This window comes from Eublepharis macularius, chromosome 2, assembly GCF_028583425.1.
Source record: "Eublepharis macularius isolate TG4126 chromosome 2, MPM_Emac_v1.0, whole genome shotgun sequence".
NCBI classification, from domain to species: domain Eukaryota; kingdom Metazoa; phylum Chordata; class Lepidosauria; order Squamata; family Eublepharidae; genus Eublepharis; species Eublepharis macularius.
In genome coordinates, this window is record NC_072791.1 from 98,006,362 (window position 1) to 98,030,823 (window position 24,462).

Below are 24,462 nucleotides of genomic sequence, written 5' to 3' on the forward strand. Positions count from 1 at the left end.
ATTTCCTGACCGGTAGGACAGTTCAATAATGTTTTGGATTCCATCTATTTTCTTCCCAATTCCCATCTGGTGTCACATCTGCCTAACACTTAAAGTTCAACTTAAAAATCCTACTCATACACCTTTGAGTTCAAGACCTACTGACAATTATAACTCCTCAGCTTCCCCCCCCCCCCACCTCCACAAGAAGCTTGGGTAATGCTTCTTGATTCCCAACAAGCAATAAAGTGTCATCTGCAAAATGAATAGGGAGGTGATCAAGGAAACCTAATTTAAAACAAGAACTAATCAAAGACTAATCAAGCCATTGAGACTGGGTGAGAACCACTCCCAACAGCTGATAGACTAAGTAAGATTAACAGAAAATCAACTAAGAGCTGGGAGCAGGTCTCATCTATTCTGAATGATTACTCTTTGATTGGATCTTGTTTTACCCTGGCCTTGCCTTGTAATATCTCCCCACCTCCCTTTTTTCTGTTGGTTGTTGTTACTGGTAAGTGTAAACATAGTTGCTATGGATAGACAGTACATGCACCTAATGAAGTGAGCTCTGATTCTTGAAAACTTAAGATGGAATAAATGATAGTCTTTAAGGTGCCATTATTTATTTATGTAATAAATAAATAGTGCTATACTAATGAATTGCCTCCCTACCCATACTTGAGTTGTGAAATTAGATCCAAAGACATGCTAACTGTCCAGTATACTTCTCTCCCACCCTTCCTTTGGGGAGTACATGGTTTTCTCACCCTCATTTTGTCCTCCCTGTTAGGCTGAGAGAGTGTTACAGGCCCAAGGTCACCCTATGATCTTCATGGCAGAGTGAGGATTTGAAACCAGTCTCCCAGAGCCTAATCCAGTATTCTAACCAGTACACCACACTGGCTCTCACAGGAATTCAGCCTTTACACCATGTGAAATATATGAAAATACTTTTTTGTTAATTTTACTTCATTAACAGTGCACCTTTCTTGCCGAGATTCATGGCAAATTACAATATAGAAAACAATTCAGTCAGACACATACAATATTCAACAGACAATGCAACAGGTCTAGGATCCCAGAACTGGAATGCAAACAAACAAAAACTATCTACAGAATGACAAACCATAATGCAGAAAATGAGTGACAAAGCAATAGAAAGCAAATATCCAGTAAAATGGAACGAGACTAGGATTACAGAACTGAAAAAACAGCACAAACCTGTCTAAGGCATGACAAACCCCAATGCAAAACATGGGTTACAAAGATAGAAGACAAAGCAGTCAAAGCAAGGTGACACATGCAGCAGATTATCATCCTATTTCCTCATTAAAAGCAAGCCCAAAGCTATTCCACTGTACTACAGTTCTAATCCCTGTATTAAAATGCCCTCCTCGACACTTCTATTTTGTGCGTTCTGTGAAATTACCGAAGTGCAGGTGTCTTCCCCTTAGGCAGGCAGTTCCACAAGGTAAGAAGAGCCTTAAGAGATGGTGCAGTGAGCCTTTCCCATGCCACTGAATCACCATCACCCAGCCACTCACATGTGTGATCATGAAAGATTTCCTAAGAGAGACCACAATTGCCAGGCAGGATCATGACACAACATTAGATTTGAGAAATTAAGCACTGAACCTCAAAGAAACCAGGCCAGGGAATCACTTGAAGAAGAGTTCCATAATATAAGAAAGCATGCACAAAACTAACAGACCTGAACCTGAAATTCCTCCTTTCACAGAAGTGCACAACATGATATATGGGGAAATCAATGTTGCTTTGTAACACCTGAACCATATCGGAATATAGCCATGTTAACCCAGAACTCCTGCTACTGAACTTGGGAATGGAGGGAATTCCAGCCCAACATAGGACGTTGATATTTTATATGACAGCAGCAGCTAGACTTTTGTATGCGCAAAAATGGAAAGTACAAGAAGTGCCAACTATTGAAGATTGGACTTACAAATTGCTGTATATGGCTGAAATGGACAAGATGACAAGAAAATTGAGAGATCTGGACTCAGGGCAGTTCAACACAGACTGGGAGAAGCTGAAACAATACCTGGAGAAGAAATGGGAGGTGGGAGGAAAACTGTGGCAGTTTGAGAACTACTGAAGTATTGAAGTAGAGGGGGGAGACTTTACCGGGGGGAGAAGAGATAAATGTGAATTAATAAGCAGTCAGATTAATAGATTGACATATATATAGATATATATAGGTTAACAAACAGAACATAGAGAAAATAATTAATTATAAGGACTAAATATAAGGAGCGATTAACTAACAATATTTTCTTTTTTTCTGATAAGTTTTGTACCAAACTGAATGTCTGAAGATATAGATGGGTCAAATTGATTGACTACGTGAGGAGAGATATATAGAACTATTATAAAAAGATAGAATGAGTAATATATATAGAGAACAAGTCAAATTGTTTGATATAAACGAATGTATGATCTATATGGTTTATGATATATAGAAATATCTGAAATTGAAAAATTGGGATAAATTGTTTATCTAAGATGGAAACAAAGACTTACAGTTTGGGCATATAATGTTAAAAATAGTTAAGGATGTACTGCTTAGAATAATGGAGAATATATATTTGTTTTAGATAGAGGAAGCTAATAAAAGTAAGGGAAAGGGGACAAAGGGTTGGAAAGCTGTTGGAAGTCAACAAAAAGGGGGGGGAAAGGGAGGGGGTTAGAGATGAAAAAATTGGGGACAATTGAATGTAAATGTGGAAATAATGGATTCTAACCCAATAAAAATTTTTCAAAAAAAAAAAAAAAGGAATATAGCCATGTTCCTGCTCATCATTACAGCTGCCATGACTGTTGTCATGAAATGCCATTTTACTGTTTATAAACTAGAACTTCCACCCTGCCAATCATCTCTAAAGCTCCACTGTTTTCATTTGAGAGGCCCTACAGATAATATAATTCATCAGAAAGATCAAGGCAGCACTAATTTCTAATCAAGGATGATCTCGAGACTTGGCATAACTTCCTGCTCCGGAAGACTAATTGCTGATGCGTGTTTGTTGCTACTCAGCAGTGACAGGAAGGCAGTCTGTGATACTCAGAGGCACTCCTCTGACTGCTTCCCGTTCCTCCGTGCATCCACACGCTGTTCAATACGGTGCTATCAGTGCACTACAGCAATTTTCCATGATCGCATTTTGCAGTTCGGGCAAAGCAGCCCCGTTGAGAATGACTGCTATAGTACAGCGATAACACAATATCCAGCCACATGTGCATGCAGCCCGACACCCCATCGCTGCAGGCCTTAATCTGCTCCCGGTCCTCGATGCAAAAACCCCTTAAGAAGATGACTTTTCTCTTGACTTTCCGCAAACAGCCCTTGGCACATCTGGAGCTCGGGAAAAGGGCACCCCACGAGGGGGGTGTGGCTTCGCGGGGAGTTTAAGCCCGTTCCAGAGACCGAGCAGCGGCACCCAAGAGGTTCCGGGTTCCAGCCTTTAAAAGGTTAGCCCTGCCCGGAAAGGCAGCCACCGTTCTCCCAGCCGTACAAACGAACCGGCGGGCGGCCCTGGCTGCCCGCCCAGCCCCAGCTTACCGTTCCTGCCAGCACAAGGTAACGAGGCCGCAGTCCCACCGCGGCGTCCATCCTCTCCCCGGCCTCTGTTGTCCCTGCCCGAGTAGAGGCGATTCAGCTCCCGGAAAGAGCCGGGAGCCGCGGGAGGCAGCAAAGGCTGAGTCTCAGCTCTGGTTCCTTCCTCCATGGGCTGCAGTTGCAGCGAGCGAGCCGCAGCAGCTTCTTTCCAACCACCCTTCCAAGGCGACCGCCGCTGCTCCCGTCGAGGCTTTCAAGGACCGGGAAGCCCTTCTTGGCAGCGCTCCGGGGGCAGACAGGCTCCGCCCCTACACGTGATGGGAGGAGCCGGGCGCTTGCAGCTGGACCTTTCCAGTTGTGGCAGGGGGCGGGAGAAGGGAACGGGATGGAGGCCAGGGCGCGCGTGTCCTTGTCGCATCGCTGGAGACGCGCGGCCTGTCGTCTGCTTTTGCGCTTCCCACAAGCATCTGGCTGGCCGGTGTTGGACTCGCCTTCCCGTGCAGCGCAACGTACACGCAGCACGTAGGTTCTGTGGCCAGAATGCGGACAGACAAAAAGTGCCCACCAGTCAGCCCTAGCGCAGTTCATTCCTTTTGGCGTGAGAAGGTGCGAAGAGGCTCCGTCAAGCTTCTGCACAGAACAGACTTTGGACCTTGCCGCCAGAAATCGTTTCTGCCGTCAGCATCCTCCTACTAGCCTTAGCTGTTGCTCTGCAGAATCAGTCCTTTAGATGCTTCACTTAATAACCTTCCATTAATTGTGGCCCTTGTTCTTTATTTATGGAAACCAGCGAGAACTGCGCGCCCCCCGCCCCCAAGCCAATGTTGACAAAGGAGTTTCTTTATATTCCAGTGAAGCTGGAATATGTGAAGGCAAACATGTTTTTGAAAGTCAGAATCACTTGTAGACTATATAGTGACTCTGATTCTCACAAGTTCTTGCTGGAATAAATTTTATTGGTCTTTAAGGAGCCACTGGTGCCAATTATTTCATTTAATGCAGCTTGTTAAGCAAGATACTGACTCTGGTTACATCTGCAAATCACTGGATAATTGTACTGTTGTTTTGTTATAGCAATCATTCACCTCCTGAATGTTTGTGTCCATAGAGGAAAATTAGTTGCAAATTATTGCTATAGTACAACATTTAACAACAGGGGGATGCAGCCTAAATATATTATAATAGATACACTGTTGCCCATTAAGCTGGTGAAGGGTATGGAGCAAGAGAGTGGACAGGAAAGTCTCTCATTCTAAAACTTACCATAGTCCCAAATTCATATATACTTTAGGCAAGCTGAGTCTCCACCCTTCATCTGCAATTTACAAATAATTAGCCTACCTTCTTGGGGCATTCTCAGTGTTACTAATATGTATAAAGTACTTTCCTTCATAAAGGCTTACACTGCAATATTTATTATGAAAGCTGATGCCACATGTTGGCAAATAAACTACCATGCATTAAGTTCCTGGTTCAAATCTTGTCACAACCACTCTCAGCCTCTATCTGCAAAATGTGAATACCTACCATGAAGTTCCTCCAAGGGCCTCAGGGATCAAGGTTTAAGGTTTACAGAACACTGGGAGGCAGTTTACGCCAAGGTTACACATAGCTGAGCAGTGGCTCAGTTTCTGACATCTAATCTGAGCTGTGGCTGTTTCTGACATCTAAACACTTTAGATGGTATACCACATGGCTTGTTCAAGGTCTTCAAACAGGATTATTGATTGCTTTGTTGAACCAGCAACTGAAAAAAGAAGAAACCTTACCTCTTTGGTTCATTATTACTACATTATTACAAGATATCACCAGGAATTCATGCAAGCAGGTTTGCCTACTGGTCCCTGCTCCCCTCTTGCTCATCAGTATGAATGCTTGTTCTTTATTCTCATGTTTGTGTCAAAAATAGTACAAGAGAAAAATTATCTTGTATTGGAATTTATATCTCTTCATTCTCCGCCACCCCCAAATTCCTCCCTTCTGTTTATCCCCTGCCACCATTAGCCACCCTTAATAGGAAACATCACTCAGTACAAGTAGGCCAGACTTGAGACCCCTGCCCTTGCAACAGCATTAAAGTTCAAGGGGCAGAAAGAACCTCACAAGCTTTCCTTTCTGGTATTTTAAATACATTTTCAAGCACAGGATTTTAATGCCAAAATCCTGTTAGTAATTTTGCATGCAGTGATTTCAACTCAAGTTACAATAATTTGACTGTTGGTTATTATGCTGAATAAAATAATTGTCCCCAGAATGTCTTAAAACATAACTACAAATTGGGAGGACGGGTCTTACTGCTGGCCTTAGACTAAGTTTTGGGAGTTAAGAAGTTTTCTTGCTTCATTACACAATAAGTCATATTTAGAGTTTAGTAAGGAACAGTTCAGCCAAGGTTGTATTAGGCAATGAATAATTTCCAAACATCACAAATCATAGTACTATTGCAAATGCAGGGAGAGCACACTAGTCCAGGACAATTAGCTCCCAGTGGCAAACATTCATTGATGAGAGGACACGCTTTCCTGACAACTGGGCAGTTTTCCAAGCTTGTATCTACCCACTTTGTTTCTGACAAAGAAAAGGCATTTTGATCAGCTGAAGGAGGGTTGGATTTCCACTAATTCCCCCCTTCCACTGCAGGTCCCCATTTTGCCCCTTATCCTGTTCATAAGGTCTCCTGACAACCCACCACCACCACCACCACCACCAAATTGGGAGGAGGAGTTCAGCAAGCTGCGAGAGCAAGAGGAGGCAGAAATAACCAACTGTCATACTCTCCAAGCTCCAGTTTCTGATCGTCTCCATTGAGTGCAGTTTTAATTTTAAAGAGAGCGCATAAACACACAGTTGGTTGCAACTGAAATATCCTTGGGATGCAGTAACTCTATTTGGGGATTGGATTAGTAGCTGTGCCTGTCTACTGTAGAAGTATCTTTTTATTCCATGATGCTTTATCTGTATATTTACAACTGTAAAAATATAGAAAGACGCTGTAAGTCTCTCTTGCTCCTTTGTCCAAAGAAAGTGAACTTTGTTTCATTGCTTGTAGAATTTCTCAACACTTGGCAAAGTCTGGATCATGTAATGTTATCAATCACAGAACACTTAATGTTTTAAGGAGCAACTTTTCTGAAGCCAGATCTTCTATTTTCAGTAGTCAGATAAAGCTTGAACTATATTGTTGTTGTGTTGCTTAATGTAAAGTATAGTATAATGTTTTTGTCCAACAGCAATCCATCAAGCCACAAAATAATCCAATTTGAAACTCAAGGAAGTTTCCATATCAGTTTCTGATATGGCACACTGGTTTGCTGTTGTAAGAGAAAAAAATTCTATAGGACTCACTGAACAAATCATGGACAGATCTAGTACTAGTAGCTGTCTCAGCTGTAGCCCACAAGACACCTTTCCTGGATTGGGTCAGAAACCTATTGCAGCTTACAATCATTTCTCAACAGCACATAGTGCCAGATAAGTATCTCACTCCTTACTGTTCAATTCCTGGCAGTTCTCTAAGAATACCTTATCACCATTGTTTTATCCTCCCTCTCTCCACTTTATTTCTGTTTAGTTTAACATCCAACTTCAAAAAAAGTTGACTAGAACTCTCAAAGCTTGTTCAGACCTTTTTGATTTTTCGGTTGGTCCTAATACTATCCTAGTATTAATTCACAGATAACATCTTAAGATTTGTATGTCAGCAACATAGGATTGAAGAGACAGATGTTATTAGTAAAAAAAAAAATTACAAGGAAGAAAGAGTAGAATTTCTAATCATGCTGCAAGTACTGATCAAGTATATTAAGGGTTGTGAAAAATTAATACAATTTAAAAGTGATCTCTGTATCTTGATTGGCTCATCCTTATGAGATATGTTTGTTGGCTGAGAAAACACTCTTCGGTAAGCACTTTAAACATTGCCTTGGCTGATAGTAGTGGACAGGCTGGCAGCTATCACGGTAAAAGATAGTAAGGATAAACTGCTCTCTAGTACAAAAGCAGCAGTATCTGTTGTCTGCCAAAAAAAAGATGACAAGGGAATTTGCTGTCCTCTCTTTTATCTTGAAGAAACACACAGAGGAAACTAACAAATATTCACTCCTCCCATTACATTCCTGCCACACTTCTATGTCTGGAAAGGCAAGAAGCAGTCACTTCTGCAAGGGAAGAAAAGGGAACTGTTTGCTTTTTTTAATAGACATGAAACCCCAATGGAGGAGGTCTCTCTTGTGTGTGGGAAGATGTTGCACCTAAAGTGTCTGGCCACAAGAAAACAAGTCATCATGGAGATCAAAGCACCTTTCTTGGGTGGCTATTTCAACATGCCCTTTTTTGAAGGGTACCTCTAGGAGTCACCTGGAGTGCATGACTCTATCCACCACTAGTAAGATGCATGAAACCCACCTCAGATACTACTTTAAGAGAAAGGAACCAAATACACAATGTTCTTGCACTTCTTCAAGCTGCATAATAACCGCTGAACCAGCACTCAGGCTATAGAATGATGAAAATATTTTTGTAGTTTAGAGAATGGTTCTAAATCAATGACCATTAAAATAAAATGAGTAAAATCATGTTTATTCAATCGTAATCTTTTGTGACTGAGACCACTTAGAGGAGAGAGAGAGAGAGCGCTCTCACCAGGTGCACATGAAAAAAGAGCCACCACATACTTTTCAGGTAGCTCCACAGTAAACTATTCAACTACTCTGGCTCACAGCAAAGCTGAACAGAGTGTTCCATACCACCAAAAATATTGTAGTATGCCGAGAAGCCCTCAATCTATGCTGTGAACTGCTCTACTCAAATGGTATGGTGTAGAAAGAGACATCACTAAGAATGATTTAAAACAGCCTACGAGCCTTGGGCATGTTGTGTGACGAGACCTGAATTACAGCCCCCTCACATGACTCCAGGAACAGCCAGATTTAAATTCCAGCAAGAATTCTTGGGGAATTTTCCAACATCTGTTACAATAGATTGCCTTCTTTTAGACAACCATAATCTTTTTCCTCCTTTGCAAGACATTAGGATTATAGAACAGATTCTTTATGCATTCCCATATGTGAGGCAGACTTTTCAACTACTATGAATGTACTCTAGGCCTGTCCGTACACGAGATACTTTAAAAAAGCCTCTTCTGCCTTTGGTGCCCAGCAGCTATCTCCTCCCTATGCAGCAGTGCCCCACCATTTCATTAATAGCAAGGAGGAGTTTTGTTTTTTATTTAATTCTCCAAAGCCTGTAAATCCCCTCCTCCTAGCACCGTAAATATATCCCTTGTGATCTTTTTAAACACACACACAACAGTCACCCCCAGCTATTTTTCCAAAGACAAAATAGAGTATTCTTTATGATGGGTCAGAATTAGCACATGTATTAAAAAAAAAGTTTTTTTTCTTTTTAAAGTAATTTTCCATTTCTAAAGATCAGTTGCTTCATAAAATTAACAACAATGCATGAAAGCCATTGCCAACACAATATCTGGCCAGCTTGGCAGTTTCAAAATTTTAATTAAAATATTCAGGTGATTCTTCCTAGGAATTATATGAAAGATTGCATGTATTTATTTGGAATAATAATTCAAGGGTTTTTTTAAAATGTCATACATTCATTTCATTTTCTGTGCAAGTCAAATCTAAACCAAAGCTAAAATTCTTATTTATATATCAACTTTCACCTGTGGAAGGGATATTGCAATCACCATTCTAATATGGAGCTAAGTAATGCAAATGATATGTGCTCCATTGTGGATAAGAGTTAAATTCTGTTGAAACAACAACCATGTTCATAACAGTCCAGTTCTTTGAGTATGCTGAAATTAGTGTGTCTACAGCTTTCAGTACCTTCATTTCTTCTCTTAATTTTATACAATATAAGGACAGCACATAATATATTCTCTTAAGATTTTTACAAGTATGATTCCATGTAAAGCTTTGAATTTGAATTTAACATTTCAAGCGCACTTGATTTGTGCTTTTTCTGCTAATCAAATATTTCAGATCAAGTATTCGTTGCTATTGAGACATAAGGTTAACATGAGGTACTTTTCTTAATTGGTTTAAAAAACATACTAAATCAGATCTATTTAGAGCATCAGATAATTTTCAAGAAAGTTTTCCAGAAAACCCACATCACTGTCAAAGACATGGGGAAATGGCAGTGTGCAGATGAGATGCCTAAAGGAAGGCTTCTACCAGTTTCTCTAGTTGCCCCCCTTGGGGGAGCTTGAGCAGTTCTTCTGCATGTACTTATGCAGGAAGAGCACTACTGCTGGCCATTCAGTCTCTTCTCAGGTGAAGAAATATAACCCATTAAAAACCAGTTGCCCATCAGGACTCTAAAAGCAAACCCAATAACCCCGCTCACATTCTCTAGTAATTTTGACCACACACATAAAACATCAATGACATTGTGAACCTTAGTGTAAGGAATCCAAAACCAGCAAGTGAGAGTCAGGCTTCCTGACCTTGGAAATGAAGCTAGTTTTATGCAAGTCATAAGTGTCTCAGAGTGCTTTATAAAAATATGAAACCAATTCCATTAAGCCAGAGACAGTGTAGCTAAACAACACAGTCATATGATAGTGGATCATAAACAGACTTACTTAAGTGACAGTGGAAATTTGGCGGGGATGCTTGGTCACGTGGTTCTTATATACATTTTTTAAAGACCCTGTTCTGCACTGAACACTCACATGCATCTGGGCTTTTCTTAAGCATAAATCTTAAAGCATTTTGCTTAATTGGCATATCACCTTTTAAATGTTTTAAGCAACTTTTATTGGGTGAAGCATTGGATAACACTGAACACTAGTTAACTTGAAGGACTGCTTCAGCTCTCTAGTTCTCAGGACACCAATACTAAAAACAAAAGGAACAAGTATGAAGCTGCAACTAAAACCCATTTCCAAGTGAATTTAGTGAATGAAGAAGGGTCCAGCCAGGCTCACAGGCAAGGGTGCCAAACCACATGTGCAGACCCCATCAGCACAGGAAAGTATACAGAATGTGCAATTGTGAGAATAAAGAGCTAATTTGAGCATTACTTAGGTCCATGTAAAGGCTGCAGCAAACTGCTTCCATGCAGATACAATCTATATGGCAATCTATTCGATTAAGGCAGACAGGCATGAAAAACTCTTGCTTTGACGTATGCTAATTTCTAAGTGTAGGAAATCTCTTTCCAGTATATGAACTCCTCTAACACTTGCACCTTGAAGTGCTAACCAAAAAGCTTTGTCTTTTGATTCAGCTAATTATATCAGCTGGCCTTTTGTTCTAGTGTCAACAGCATGAGGGTTTGACAGAATTATGCTCCATGCACAAGCCTAATCACTGGCATGAGTGCTGAACAGCTGAAGGGAAAAATGAGGGTCAGAGAAGAGATGTCTTTGGAATAAGAAGGTTGCTGGTGGCCAGACTCAGCCAGTATGCCAGTTAACTATCCTTAGATTAGACTCTACAGCAAGTCACATGGCAAGCAATACTTCCTTTTAGCATGTATATCCTGTACTTGCAGCCAATTTGGTTCTTAGCAGCTTATCATAAAAATACAAAGAAAAGCCAAAATCATAAAAAGTGGTGGCTTTTGCTGTTTCAAACACAAAAGCATAAAAATCAGCAGGAAAAGCAGCATCTAAATGTATATAATACACACACACACAACCAACGGAGTAACTCCATGGAAGAAAGAAGACTCCTCCCCAAAAAAACTTAACAGCACAATGTCGGGGGGAAAGGGAAGTGCCAAAAACTCAAAAGGCTTTGTGCCAAGCAAAGAGAGAGAGAATAGATTCCAGGACTAAACACCACAGCCAAGAAGGAACTCTCCCTTAGGGCAACCCACTTTACCTTAGAGTGCAGAGACCGCACCAAGATATCCTCACAACAAAGAGCAGATAATCATTTGCATACCTTGGTCCCAGACTGCTTAGTGTTAATACTTTGAATTGGGCCTGGAAAGTGTTAATACTTTGAATTGGGCCTGGAAAGGGAGACATAACTAGTGGAGTTCTTCTGAAACTAGTGACAGTCCCCGTATTCCCTGTAATTAACACTAGTCAGCAACCTGGCAGCTGCACTTCATACTAACTGAAGCTTCCCACCAGTCCCAAGTACAACACATTACCGTAACCTAACCTGGATGTGACCAGAGCATGGATAACCAAGGCCAAATCCAGCCTTTCAAGCATTAGTTCCCTCTCTCAATGCTGGCAGAAAGTAATTCACCAGAGGAAGGCAAGAATCTGTTGAGGTAAGCTGTAGTTACCCTTAGCATAACATGGTGACATACTGCAACTATCCTGAAGTAACAGTGCAAAAGTATAACAGCAGCAGTAGGTTTAATTGTATATGGCCAAAGGCCGTCACAATACAAAGTTAAAAAACAGTAAAAATAGAAATCTATCTTACAAGAATAAAATACAGTTATTAAAATAATAAAAATAAAACACAATTAAAATGGGACCTTAATAAATACCAGATAGTTGAGAAAAGTTAGGTTTCTGAGGAAACAATCTTGGCCCTAATCTGCAAAAGTATAACACAAGCCCAAGCCCTCAGAGATTTAACTTTCAGAAATTATTAGATACCACATAAGATATAAATGCCAAAGCCAGGAACAAAACTCAGAGGCCCCTGTTTAGGCCATGGTGACGTCAACAGGATTATACTTATGTTTAAAGTTAATCACACTCTCTGCTAACATGCCTAATCAGGGCCTCAATTTGCTGTTCAAACCACCAGACCAGGGTAGTTAAACCTATGTAAATAACACAAATATTAAAAATAAAAACAGACCCAATTAGATTCATTAAAATGTGAATTTATTGCATAATAAAATTTTAAAAATCATTTTTTATGTCCACATGTGCCAGGGACTGTAAAATTTTATGATTTCAGTTCAACAAGTTAAAAGGGAAAAATCATATGCAAACTGTTCATTAGAGGGGCAAGTATTTTCCTGCAGTGAAGCTTGTGTTGCTAGGGTTAGTGTTGGTCGTATTAATTATTTCCATATATCCCAACAGCTTCCAAGAAAATTTTATGCTTCATCCAAAACCTCAGACACAGATACTACTCATGTTTTAAAAATTGCAACCACCCAGCCAAAGCACTGAAATAGAAATGAGAATTATGGCCAACTTAAATCTGCAAACATATCCAAAGTGCAACTGATTCATATCTTGGTCAAGTGTTAACTTTTGGAAATTACTTATAGTGAAGAGTCTGCCTACAATTCTGATGAACATTATTTCTGTAACAGAGGTGCCACAATCCATGGGTCATACCAACAAAAGTTTGACTGAAAACTTAAAAACCACCCCCTCATTTTTTTCTCTGAACTTCTGGATATTCTTTTCTTCTTAAAACTGTAGATCTCTTTAAGTCATTGTGTTTAACAAAATTCAGACAACCACTAGAAGTCTGTTGAATATTAATAATATCGGGGTTATTGGATTCTTACAGTAAATGCAACACATCCACAGTAGCAATACAGGTCAGACCACATGTTCAGTTTTGGAGTTCACTTCATGAGATTCAAGTTTGGAAACCTGTAAATAAAATATATAAGCAGGAACATAAAAAGCTGCCTTCCTCCATATGAACTTATCTTCAGTTTCAGTGGGTAACCACATGGAAAATGCCTTTTGAACAACAGTACCAGAAGGGTGAAATCCCAACCCCCTAGAAAAACCTGTATGCATACCTTTCCCCAAAACACCTAGGCAATCTGACCTACAGGTTTTAAGTAAAAAATAAACGTTCTTTTTGATCAAGATGAACAGTCAGAAGAGAGTTCCAATAAATAGCCAAAGCAGATGTTAAACAAAAATGCTTGTAGATCAAGATGGGTAGCTGTGTTAGTCTATCTGTAGCAGCAGAAAAGAGCAAGAGTCCAGTAGCAATTATAAGACTGACATAATATGTGGTAGGGTATGAGCTTTCATGAGCCACAGAAGTAAGCGCATACCCTACCACAAATTTTGTTAGTCTTAGAAGTGCTACTAAAATGCTTGTAACAAACATTCAATGGCTGTTTTATGTAAGCGGCTTTGGGAGGGAACAATTTGAAACAGAGAAAGCAGCTTATCCCACACCACACATTACTTTCCAGTTCCAAATAGTACTCTTCTGAAAGACTACTGTTTGGGGAAAGTGGAAAGGGAAGAACATTGGCTGAGATGTGCTAACATATATTTGTGCATAACATGAATTTAGGCCCTAACAAAAACCAGAAAAGAACATTTACAGTTGGAGTGTTAATTTGAAGCAATGGCATGATAAAGAGCCTACAGTTTTAGAAAGTGAAATGAAAGCTGCACTCAAAGCAATTGGGAGAAACAAATCACCTGGAGAAGATGGGAGATCAATAGAGATACTTCAAGCTACAGAAACGGAGTCCATCCAGTTTTAACAAGAATATGTCTACAACTATGGATAACGAAACAATGGCCCACACACTGGAAATGCTCAATCTATATTCCAATTCTCAAAAAAGGAGATGCTAAAGATTGCAGCTATTGGACAAATGCATTAATTTTACACGCAAGCAAAGTGATGCTCAACAAACTACAACAAAGACTCTCACCATATATGGAATGAGAAATGCCAGATGTTCAGGTTGGATTCAGAAAAGGGATACTAGAGATCACATTGCAAATTTGCAATGCTTAATGGAGCAACTACTGATGAAGGTTAAAAGAGAAAATGCCAAAGCAAGATTATAGCTAAACATCAAAACAACCAAAGTAATGACTACTGAAGAATCCCACAATTTTAAGGTTCACAATGAACATATTGAAATTGTGAAAGATTTTCTATTCCTTGGCTCAATCTTCAATCAAAAGGAAGACTACAACCAAGAAATGAGAATGAGATTGAGACTTGGAAGGGCAACCATGAAGGAATTAGAAAAGATCTTCAAAGATAAGGCTGTGTCAGCAGGGAACAAAATCAAGATTATTCATACTATGATATCCCCCATTACTATGTATGGACATGAAAGTTGAAAAATGGAGAAAGTTGACAGGAGGAAAGTTCATTCATTTGAAATGTGGTGCTGGAGGAGAGTTTTACAGATACCATGGACAGCCAAAAAGACAAACAAGTGAATTCTAGATCAAGTCAAGCCTGAATTCTCCCTGGAAACTAAAATGATGAAACCAAGGCTATCAAACTTTGGTCACATCATGAGAAGACTCACTGGGAAAGAAAGTAATTCTAGGAAAGGTAAAAGGCAGTAGGAAAAGAGGAAGACCTAAAATGAGATGGCTTAACTCAATAAAGGAAGCCACATGTTCCAATTTGCAAGATTTGAGCAAGGCTGTTAATGATAGGATCTTTTGGAGGTGATTTCATAGGGCCACCATAAGTAAAAAGCAACTTGACACCACATAACATACACAAGGAAGCACTGCAGTAATATGACAAAATATGGCCAAGGCTTCAGGAAGATAATAAGCAACACCTCCAATATACATTTTACAATGATATATGTGTCCTAGAACATAGTCGTTAATAAAACAAGGTTGCACTTACCTGTAACCGTTGTTCATTGAGTGATCCTTTGTGCAGGCACACATTGGGACTGCATACACATAGGGCAGCCATGGAGAAGATTTCCAGAGCTTTCTAGAAGACTAGGAGTGCCCTTCTCCTTTTGGTGCTTTCTCACCAAAAGCATCACATGACCAGGAGGAGGGATACTATCCCTCAGTTCTTTTCATGCCACTGCTGGAGACCCTCAGAAAGTAAGGTTCCAGAGAGCTCACAGTGGGGAAAGAGGGAAGGATGTGTGCCTGCACAGAAGACCACTCAATGAACAACAGTTACAAGTAAGTGCAACCCTGTTTTCATCTTTGTGACTTCTGTGAAGTACCACACTGGGAGAGTAGCAAGCTCACTTACTGAAGGACATGGGTGTGAAGCTCTCAAAGTAAAAGACTACAGAGGACCACCTTCCCAACAGATGCTTAGCGTCTCATTGACATTAACCCAGAGGTGCTTCTAAAGAAGCTGGGAGCTCTCTAAAAGCGTCCCTAACAAAGAACAAACATGGAATGCAGCAAGGAAAAAACCACTTCTGTGGGGAGAGCATGCTAGATAAAGGGTATAAAAACAGCTGTGCACTCAAGGTAGAGTGTGATAGCCTCTACCAACCCAGAAAGGAAGGGTCTCTCTTGGAGCCTGAATGACTAATACAATAAATAGTTCTGTGAGACATGAGAGATAAAAGCCAACCCCTGGCAGGGAATTCTGGCCAGGGTACTGGACACATTAACATTGTGAAACACTATGAATTGGGGGGGGGGGGCATAGGTCAGAAATCCACAATCTCCTCATTCCACAGGCGGAAGTGCTGTATGCTAAAAATGAAGCACCAGGGAAGTGTAAAAAGTTAACAAGGGGTTACACCTCTACTTTAAATGTTTTTGGAGATCCAGTAAGGAAGTGGAAAATGTAGAGTGTTTGAGTCCCAAACATCGTCAATAGCACAAGTCAATAGCACAATAACCTCAGTAGAGACTCTTACCCATTTAGAGGTGCAAGATACAGTAGTTAAGGAGCAGAAATTGCAACTCAGAAGAAAAAAAGTGCAGGAAAAAGAGCTGATCAAAACTGCCAAAGCCATCAGCAGGAGTGAAAACAGCAGATCCACACCAGAATTATGAAAACAGTGAAGCAGGCGTGATGGGGCCAAAGAAAGGTCAGACAATATGCACCATCAATGAACCTTGTGCTGCTAGCAGAGCAATCTGCACAGCAAAAAACAGCCAGGAGATAAAACATAAAAACAGATTACCTTCTCCCTGGCAGCAAAGGAGCAAACAAAAGGGCAGGCCATGGACCATCACACTGTGTTGCAAGGCCAAATAGCCCATGCCTCCAATCAGAGTATCTGATTATTGCAATGCATTGCAATGATCAGAGCATTTCCAGTAAAACAAAGACAAAGAAAGGTAAGGTTGTCTAGTACTCTTGGTGAAAGTAGAAGTGTATGACAAAGTTATTTTGCATATGACCAAGAGCCACCTGGAGACACGCACTCATAGTAGGGTCCCCACATTACAGGGGCAGCTCATGAGATGGCACTCATAGTCTTAGCATCTCAGACAGTCACAGTATATCAGAGTCACAGCATCATGAGAGTGTTCTGAGAAGAACAGAGCACTGAAAGCATGAGAATAGTACACATATGCTCTGACTAAGAAAGAAGAAAACTAATTTGAGTATCCTATAAAGTATGAAATTTAAACTGAAGACCATATTCTATCAAGGTGACACATACAAGTATATAAGAACACCGAACTGCCATTGTGAAAGTGAAAACACTGAACCATCTTAGTAAAATGTGAATGACTAAGACTGAAAAGGCAAAGGTATGTGGTGGTGGAGAGTGCCCTCAAGTCACAGCTGACTTATTGCGACCCCGGCAGGGTTTTCACGGCAAGAGACTAACAGAGGTGGTTTGCCATTTCCTGCCTCTGCAACCCTGGTCTTCACTGGAGGTCTCTCATCCAATTACTAACCAAGACCAATTCTGCTTGGCTTCCGAGGTCAGGCTCACCTGCTATCCAGGTCAGGGTGTATCATTATGTCTCCATAAAGGCTAACTAAAATGTATAAAAATGTTGGAAATGAATGTTGGAAATGTGAAGAGCATGAAGGGACATTTTATCACCTCTGGTGAACTTGTGACAAATTTGGATACAGCTCCATATGATAATTCAGAAAATTTTAAAGATTAATATACAATTTAAGCCAGAAGTATTTTTGTTGAGATTAATGGATAGACAGTTGGAAAATAGACATCGTACCCTATTTCTATAAATGACAACAGCAGTGAGGCTATTATATGCTTAAAAACAGAAGAGTCCGATGTAGCCTACAATAGAGGAATGGACTGTGAAGATGATGGATTTAGCCGAGATGGCTAAACCTACGGCTTTGATTAGAGAGAAGACATTATCTACATTTTTAACAAATCGGATATCCCTTATTAAATTTCTGCATGAAACTGAAATAAATGAACTGATTATTTGTGGTTTTGAAGCGTAAGAGGGAAGGAAAGGGATAACAGAGAAATGAGATGTTTTATTCTGATAATAATAGTACAAGTATGAATTCAGTAACTATGCCAATATTTGTCATAGAGAAGATCGAAAGCTTTTCCTGTATACCTTTTTCTTTCTTTCTTTTTATTTGCTCTTTTTCATAGTTTTTTCCCCTACTTTTAAAACTTTTATCAGTTTTTAAAACTTTTCAATAAAAATTCCACTAAAAAAAAGAAAATTGTGAGTGGTGAACAAGGCAGCAAACCAGTAAATTTTTACTTTCTCTTGTAGAGTAAATCATCAATAAGGAAAGACAATTAATTTAAAGGATTCGACAGCAAGCCTGTTCCTCTCCATAGAATCCTGTCTATCTGGACTGAAGGATTCAGAATCTCTGTATGTAGTCATCGTAACAGACACTATCCTTTTTTTAAAGTCCTACGAAGGACTAGGGCAGTCCAGCTCCAGATTAAAAGAACAGACTCGTCACATACTCTACAGTTATAAGTTGTGAAACAGACATATCTGAAGGAGTAAGCTGAACTCACAAAACCTCATAGCAAATAAATGTTAGCCCATTGGGAGCCTCTGGGCTTTTATCTTATTCTACAAAGATACCATCTGCTATTAGAGATGTTCAATGGCCTCAGTTTATAACACTGAGGCCAATACTCTTTATGCCCCAGTATGAGGTTAAAATATGTTTCATGTTCCCTTCAAAGGGAATGGTAAAAGGATCATAATGAACAGTTGATCAGCAGTTTAAAGGAAAAATTGCAGCAGGGAAATTCTGCTTCCCACATTGGCTAACAACTTACAGCATTCACAGTCTACAGTGACTGAATTAAAGATGAAGTGCTATTTAATTTGCAGGCCATCAACAACAATAATGATGACCACTAGAATAAAGTATAAATTTGCTAAGGGATTGCAGCAGGGGCCCTGACAGGCAGCTAATCTAATTAAAGTTTGTGTGTCAAGGACTTCTTGTCCTTGGGCACACTTTCTGAGCAGAAACATAAGACGTCCTTTAAAAAGATGGGTGTGGAGTTTATCTAAATCCCACCTTTCAGCCACTGTGGGGATCCAAGTGGCTATAATATTTTATATGTTTCCATTTCCATCCTCACAACAACCCTGCAAAGGAGGCCAGACTGATAGAATGAGACATGCCCATGGTCATAAGCAAGACTTTCAGGTAGAATTGCATTTTAATCTGTATTTCCCAGATACTAGTCCTATGCTCTAACCACTATACAAAATTGGCTCTTGTTAGAAATAGTGTCATACAGGAATGACCAGAGACAGGCTGAACACAATTGCAACAAGAACTTTTTCCTAGCAGTGGCAAATGTAATGCTGTGGAGTCTGTTTCATGTTAGTTCCTGGGTCCTAACATCTGGAGCAGTTCTAGTCCACATTTTAGTCTGTATAAACTGGCTGAAGGACTGCTAGGGAAGGTTTGAGCTAGGCCTTGTGTTCTTTTTTTTATTTCTGCTGAATAAAGTTACTCTGTGCTGACTAAAATAGACCCTCTGCACATTCCTAAATGACAGCTAAATCTTACACCAGTAAGACTGAGAACCCTGGGGAGAACCAGCACCATTCCCTGATAGGAAAAAGGGAGTGTGAGCATGGAACCAACAAGAAAAGTCTGCCTTCAAAAAGCATTGGGCTTAGAGGTACAGGGGTTTATCATCTCTGTTAAAACAGAAGCAGCTGAGGAGCCCTAATCATTACATTGATGGTTCCAGGATGCTATGTCACCGTTAGCTGTATTAACTCCTGCCTCCAGGGACTGCACCTCAGAATCAAGGACAGCCTAGGACAAGGAAGGATTCTTTGAGTCATGCAGGTACATTTCCAAAGGCCTTGGGGTAAAGCCTCTCAGCCTCAGACCACAGGCATCTGTTAAGTTACACCTCTAGGTGTCTCCCCTCAGAGCTGACACTGCCAAGAAGCAGGGGGGCCTTTATCGAGGTAGGCAGCCAAAGCCTTTGGGAAACAGTTTTGGAACTGAGGGCTCTGTCAGGCCACATTTCCAGTCTCCCCTCGGAACCAAGGGGGCAGGTGCCTTTAATCAGGCTGGCACGAAGCCACAGCCTTGAAGAAGAGCTGTTGTGAGGAGGCTCTGACAGGCCACACCTCTGGACAGGCCACACCTTTGCCCTTGATACTCAAGAGTGCCAGGGAGGGAGCAAGTACCTTTAATCAGGCTGGCATTTTCCAGCATCTTGAAGAAGCCTCTCCTGAGCCATAATGATGAAGGGAAAGAGAGCCACTTTTCTTCTTTAAATGTAGTTGTATTCTTCACTAGATGTCTATTGAGGGTTAAAAACTTTAAAAAGAAATAATTCTCCTCAGCCTCAAGGATGAGGTGAAGGAAAAAAAGAACACAGCAATGGAGAGCCTCTCTCTGCAACAGCAAAAAGAGAACTGAGGGAATAGCACCCCTCCTTCTGACCATGTGATGTTTTTAGTGGGAAAGCACCAAAGGTAGGAAGGGCACTTCTAGTCTTCTAGAAAGCTCAAGAAATCTTCTCTGTGGCTGGCCTGCACGTGCACAGTTCCAATGGGGGCCTGTAAAAGCTACGGAAATGAACAAAGAAGAAAGCGTGCAGCATTCAAACATCAGAACAAGCTTCCGTTTGCTTGAAACTGGCATGAACCCAGTTTGTTGCTGTGCTCCCACCTTCCCTCCTCCCCTCACATCCTAAGACATAAAATGCAAACCATGTTGCTGATGACTCAGTTTTTAACCTGGCGCTTGCACACCGAGGGGTCTGCAAGTGTGCATGCGCCAGGATAAGAAGTCAGTTGTTGGCAGTTGCAGCTGCTGCAGGGCCCTGGTAGAGCAGTGCCAAGCCACCCTACTACCTGCCTCAGGCTTCTGAGGGGCTGCAGAGGTGGAGCCACACTACTGTCTGGTGAGAGGCCTTGCTGCCGCAGTGGCAGCAGGGAGGCCCGTCACACCACGCCACGGAGGCAGCGAAAAGGCCCTGTGCAATGCCGTAGCCCAGCGTGGTGCACTGTGCTGGCAGCGAGAGGGCCTCCTCTCCACTTCTGAGGTCTTGGGAGGGCTGCACGGACCTCTGAGGAGCCATGGAGGCAGTAGGGAGGCACAGCGCAGCAAAGTGCAGTGGCCCTCTCAAGGCTCCCACCGCTGCCACTGCCTCCTCCAGCTCCGGAGCTGCTGCCGCCGCTGACAATCAGCAGCAAGCAATGGTAGTGGTGCGGGTCGCTTGGGAAGTTTGGCAGGAAGAAATTAAGCTGAAGAGGGGATCAGAACACCTGGCGGATGGCAGGAGTGGGCAAGAGATAGGCAGGACACGAGCTCAGGGCACCGAGCAAGCTGAGCAGGAGATGAGGCAAAAGGGGACAGAGAAGGACATTGACAGAGAGGTTGTGGAGAAGCATCTAGCTGTACTGGATGAATACAAATCCCCTGGGCCGGATGGGGTGCACCCAAGAGTGCTGAAAGAACTTTCTAGAGAACTTGCAGAACCCCTGTCCATCATCTTCAAGGCCTCCTGGAAGGCTGGGGATGTGCCACAAGATTGGAGAAGAGCGAATGTTATCCCAATCTTTAAGAAAGGGAAGAAGGATGACCCAGGAAACTACAGGCTGGTCAGTCTGACTTCTGTGGCTGGGAAGATATTAGAACAGATTTTAAAGGGATCAATCTGTAAGCATCTGAAGGACCACTCAGTGATCCGAGGAAGTCAGCATGGTTTTGTTCCTAACAGATCTTGCCAAACCAACCTGGTTTCCTTCTTTGATCGAGTGACCAGCTTACTGGATCGGGGGAACTCTGTTGACGTGATTTATCTGGATTTCAGTAAAGCTTTTGATAAGGTCCCCCATGACATTCTGATGGGCAAACTGGATGACTGTGGACTGGACTATAGGACAGTTTGGTGGATAGGGAACTGGTTAGAGAACCGCACCCAAAGAGTGGTGGTCAACGGCATTTCATCAGATTGGAGGGAGGTGTCCAGTGGGGTGCCGCAGGGCTCGGTTTTGGGCCCGGTACTTTTCAATATTTTTATCAATGATCTGGATGAAGGAGTGGAAGGGCTGCTCATTAAATTTGCTGATGATACCAAATTGGGAGGAGTAGCAAATACCCAAGAAAATAGAATTAAAATTCGACAAGACCTGAATACTCTGGAGAAGTGGGCAGCTGTGAATAGGATGCAATTCAACAAAGACAAGTGCACAGTATTACATCTGGGCCATAAAAATGGGAAGCACAAATACTGGATGGGGGATACACTTCTGGGCAGTAGTATATGTGAAAGGGATCTTGGGATAAGAGTGGACTGTAAACTAAATATGAGCAGTCAGTGTGATGCGGTGGCAAAAAAGGCTAATTCAATCTTGGGTTTATCAAAGGGGCCATAGCGTCGAAATCGCAGGTCATAGCCCCTCTCTATACGGCCTTGGTCAGGCCGCACCTGGAGTATTGTGTGCAGTTCTGGAGGCCTCACTTCAAAAAGGATGTGGACAAAACTGAGAGGGTGCAGAGGAGAGCGACGAGGATGATCAGGGGTCTGGAGACTGAGCTCTACGAGGGCCTTGGAAATGTTTAGTTTGGAGAAGAGGAGATTGAGGGGGGGACATGATTGCTCTCTTTAAATATTTGAAAGGCTGTCATTTTGTGGAGGGCAAGGAGCTGTTCTAGTTGGCAGCAGAGGGTAGGACCTGAAGCAATGGGCTTAAATTACATGCACAAAGGTACCAGCTGGATATTAGGAAAAACTTTTTCACGGTCAGAGTAGTTCAAAAGTGGAATCAGCTGCCTAGGGAGGTGGTGAGCTCCCCATCACTGGCAGTTTTCAAGAAGAGGCTGGATGAATATTTGTCAGAGATGCTTTCAGCTGATCCTGCACTGGGCAGGTGGTTGGACTAGATGGTCTGTATGGCCCCTTCCAACTCTATGATTCTATGAAGGAGGAGAAGCCGCAGAAGAAAGAGCAGAGGAGGAGTGGAAGGACCTGGGGGGGAGCTCACGTACTCCACGTGCATCCACATAGAGCCCCTCATCCAAAATCACACCCACCCACATGCACGCATTCACACCCACCCATCAGCACTTTGCACTCACTCACACAAACACAGGCAGGCATGCAGAGGCACAGAGCAGTGCTGCTGCTGCCATGATGAGCAGATTCAGGGACTTGGCCGCCATTGCCATAATGACCACATCTTCCACACAAACCAAGATTCTAGACAAAGATTAATACTCTGGTTTGCAGTGAAGGAAAAAATCTCCAATTTTTACAGCCTCCTACATTTGGACATCATGGAAATTGAAGTTTGAGTCAAAGATTCCTGAATTAGGAAGATATCTGACGTGCACCACACAAGGAAAAGGAGTGCATGAGTACAACAAAAAGTCATGTTTGTTCCCGTTATACAAGAGAAGGTCTATTCTTTTAGACAGTTAACTTAGAAACAGATATTTTAACAGAATTCCCTTGGTTCTATACCTCATGTGTTCAACACAAATATTCTGAGAGACTAAAATCACAATTCTGCCCTGTCAATCAAAAGATGTAATAATGTAGAAACATTACTACACATGCTCAAAGTTAAAAAAAAAAAGTGCCGTGCAAACTGAAGTCCTGCCTTACCCTTAGGAAGAGTGGGGTGAGGGTGGGTGGCTGAAGGGTGGGCATAAGGGGGGGCTTGTCAGTCAGAAGATGTAGTAACCTAGAAATGTTACTACGCATGCTTAAAGTTTAAAAAAAAAATGCTGACGTGCACTGCAATGCCCCCAAAGCCTGAAACTGAACAGAGGCTTCGAGGCAGGTCTGAAAGGAATCACAAGGGCACACAAGTACAAAAACCAGGGTCACAAAAATTAATCATGCAAGGTTGATATAAATTTTTGTATTAAATCCAAAGTGCAACAGTGCAGAGGTGCAATATATATCAAACAAGATTTAAAGTGCATATATATACAAGAAGAGGTAGTCTATCGGGTAGACAATAAATATATTTCTATATACAATGAATATTCTGGTGGTGGGAGAGTGTAGACAGATGGAAGAATGCACACAGGAAATGTCCATATGTCCAAGAGTGGAAAAAGGACGTGTCCAGAGACACCTAGCCGACGGGCTACAGCTTGCTATTTCCAATTCCCGTTTCGGTCTTTCTTCATCCTGGGCTAGACTCTATGGACTATAAATAAAATTAACCCATCAGTAATAAGCATTATACACAGCCTGACCAATGTAGCTACTGGTTTACAATCTAGGCAATTAAAAGTTTCCTTACTGTCCACTGGCATCTCCCCTCACTCCACACACCATTGCAGTTCCAAGTACACCGATAGTTACAACTAGTATCAGACACACCCCATGTTTATATAACAAGCCTAGGGTTATCCAATTAGGAAAAAAAAACCCTTAAAGGGGCAGTGTCAGCAGGACACAAAACAGAAAAGTAACCAATACAGCAACAAATGCAAACATGACAGAGAGGCAATACATATACAATTAATCCATATACAAGGCAAATACAGAGAATGGACCATAGTATATACGGAAACACCCTGCTGTTTATCCTAGGAAACAGGAATAATCCATTGTAAGATTTAAACCCCCCGGCGTCAGGCTCTTGAGTTCAAAAATCCACCTCGCCTCCGCTTGCAAAAGGTGCTTGGTGCAATCATGCATGGCAGATGTATCACATCTTTCCACATCTTTTTCAAGCTCCTTGTGCGCCTAAGACCCGCTCTGGGGGGGTTCTCAGAGCGGGTCTTAGGCGCACAAGGAGCTTGAAGGACTTTCTTGTTAGATCAGAATACCGTATGCCCAGACAGGTACGCCCCCTT

General features: G+C 41.6%; 2 protein-coding genes across 4 annotated transcripts in view; both read right to left on the minus strand.

Moving 5' to 3' along the window:
• The window catches only part of TPCN2 (two pore segment channel 2), a 43,028-nt gene extending 39,184 nt beyond the window's left edge, over positions 1-3,844 (minus strand). The window contains exon 1 of the mRNA XM_054971449.1: positions 3,563-3,844. Coding sequence (XP_054827424.1) covers positions 3,563-3,728 — 166 coding nt within the window. The 5' untranslated portion in view covers positions 3,729-3,844. The remainder of the gene's footprint in view (positions 1-3,562) is intronic.
• Positions 3,845-12,369: 8,525 nt separating this feature from the next.
• The window catches only part of NADSYN1 (NAD synthetase 1), a 62,023-nt gene continuing 49,930 nt past the window's right edge, over positions 12,370-24,462 (minus strand). For 2 of the 3 annotated variants that reach the window (XM_054972532.1, XM_054972530.1), the window contains exon 21: positions 12,370-13,115. In XM_054972532.1, coding sequence (XP_054828507.1) covers positions 13,062-13,115 — 54 coding nt within the window. In that variant the 3' untranslated portion in view covers positions 12,370-13,061. The remainder of the gene's footprint in view (positions 13,116-24,462) is intronic. The other variant, XM_054972531.1, reaches the window with a different exon arrangement.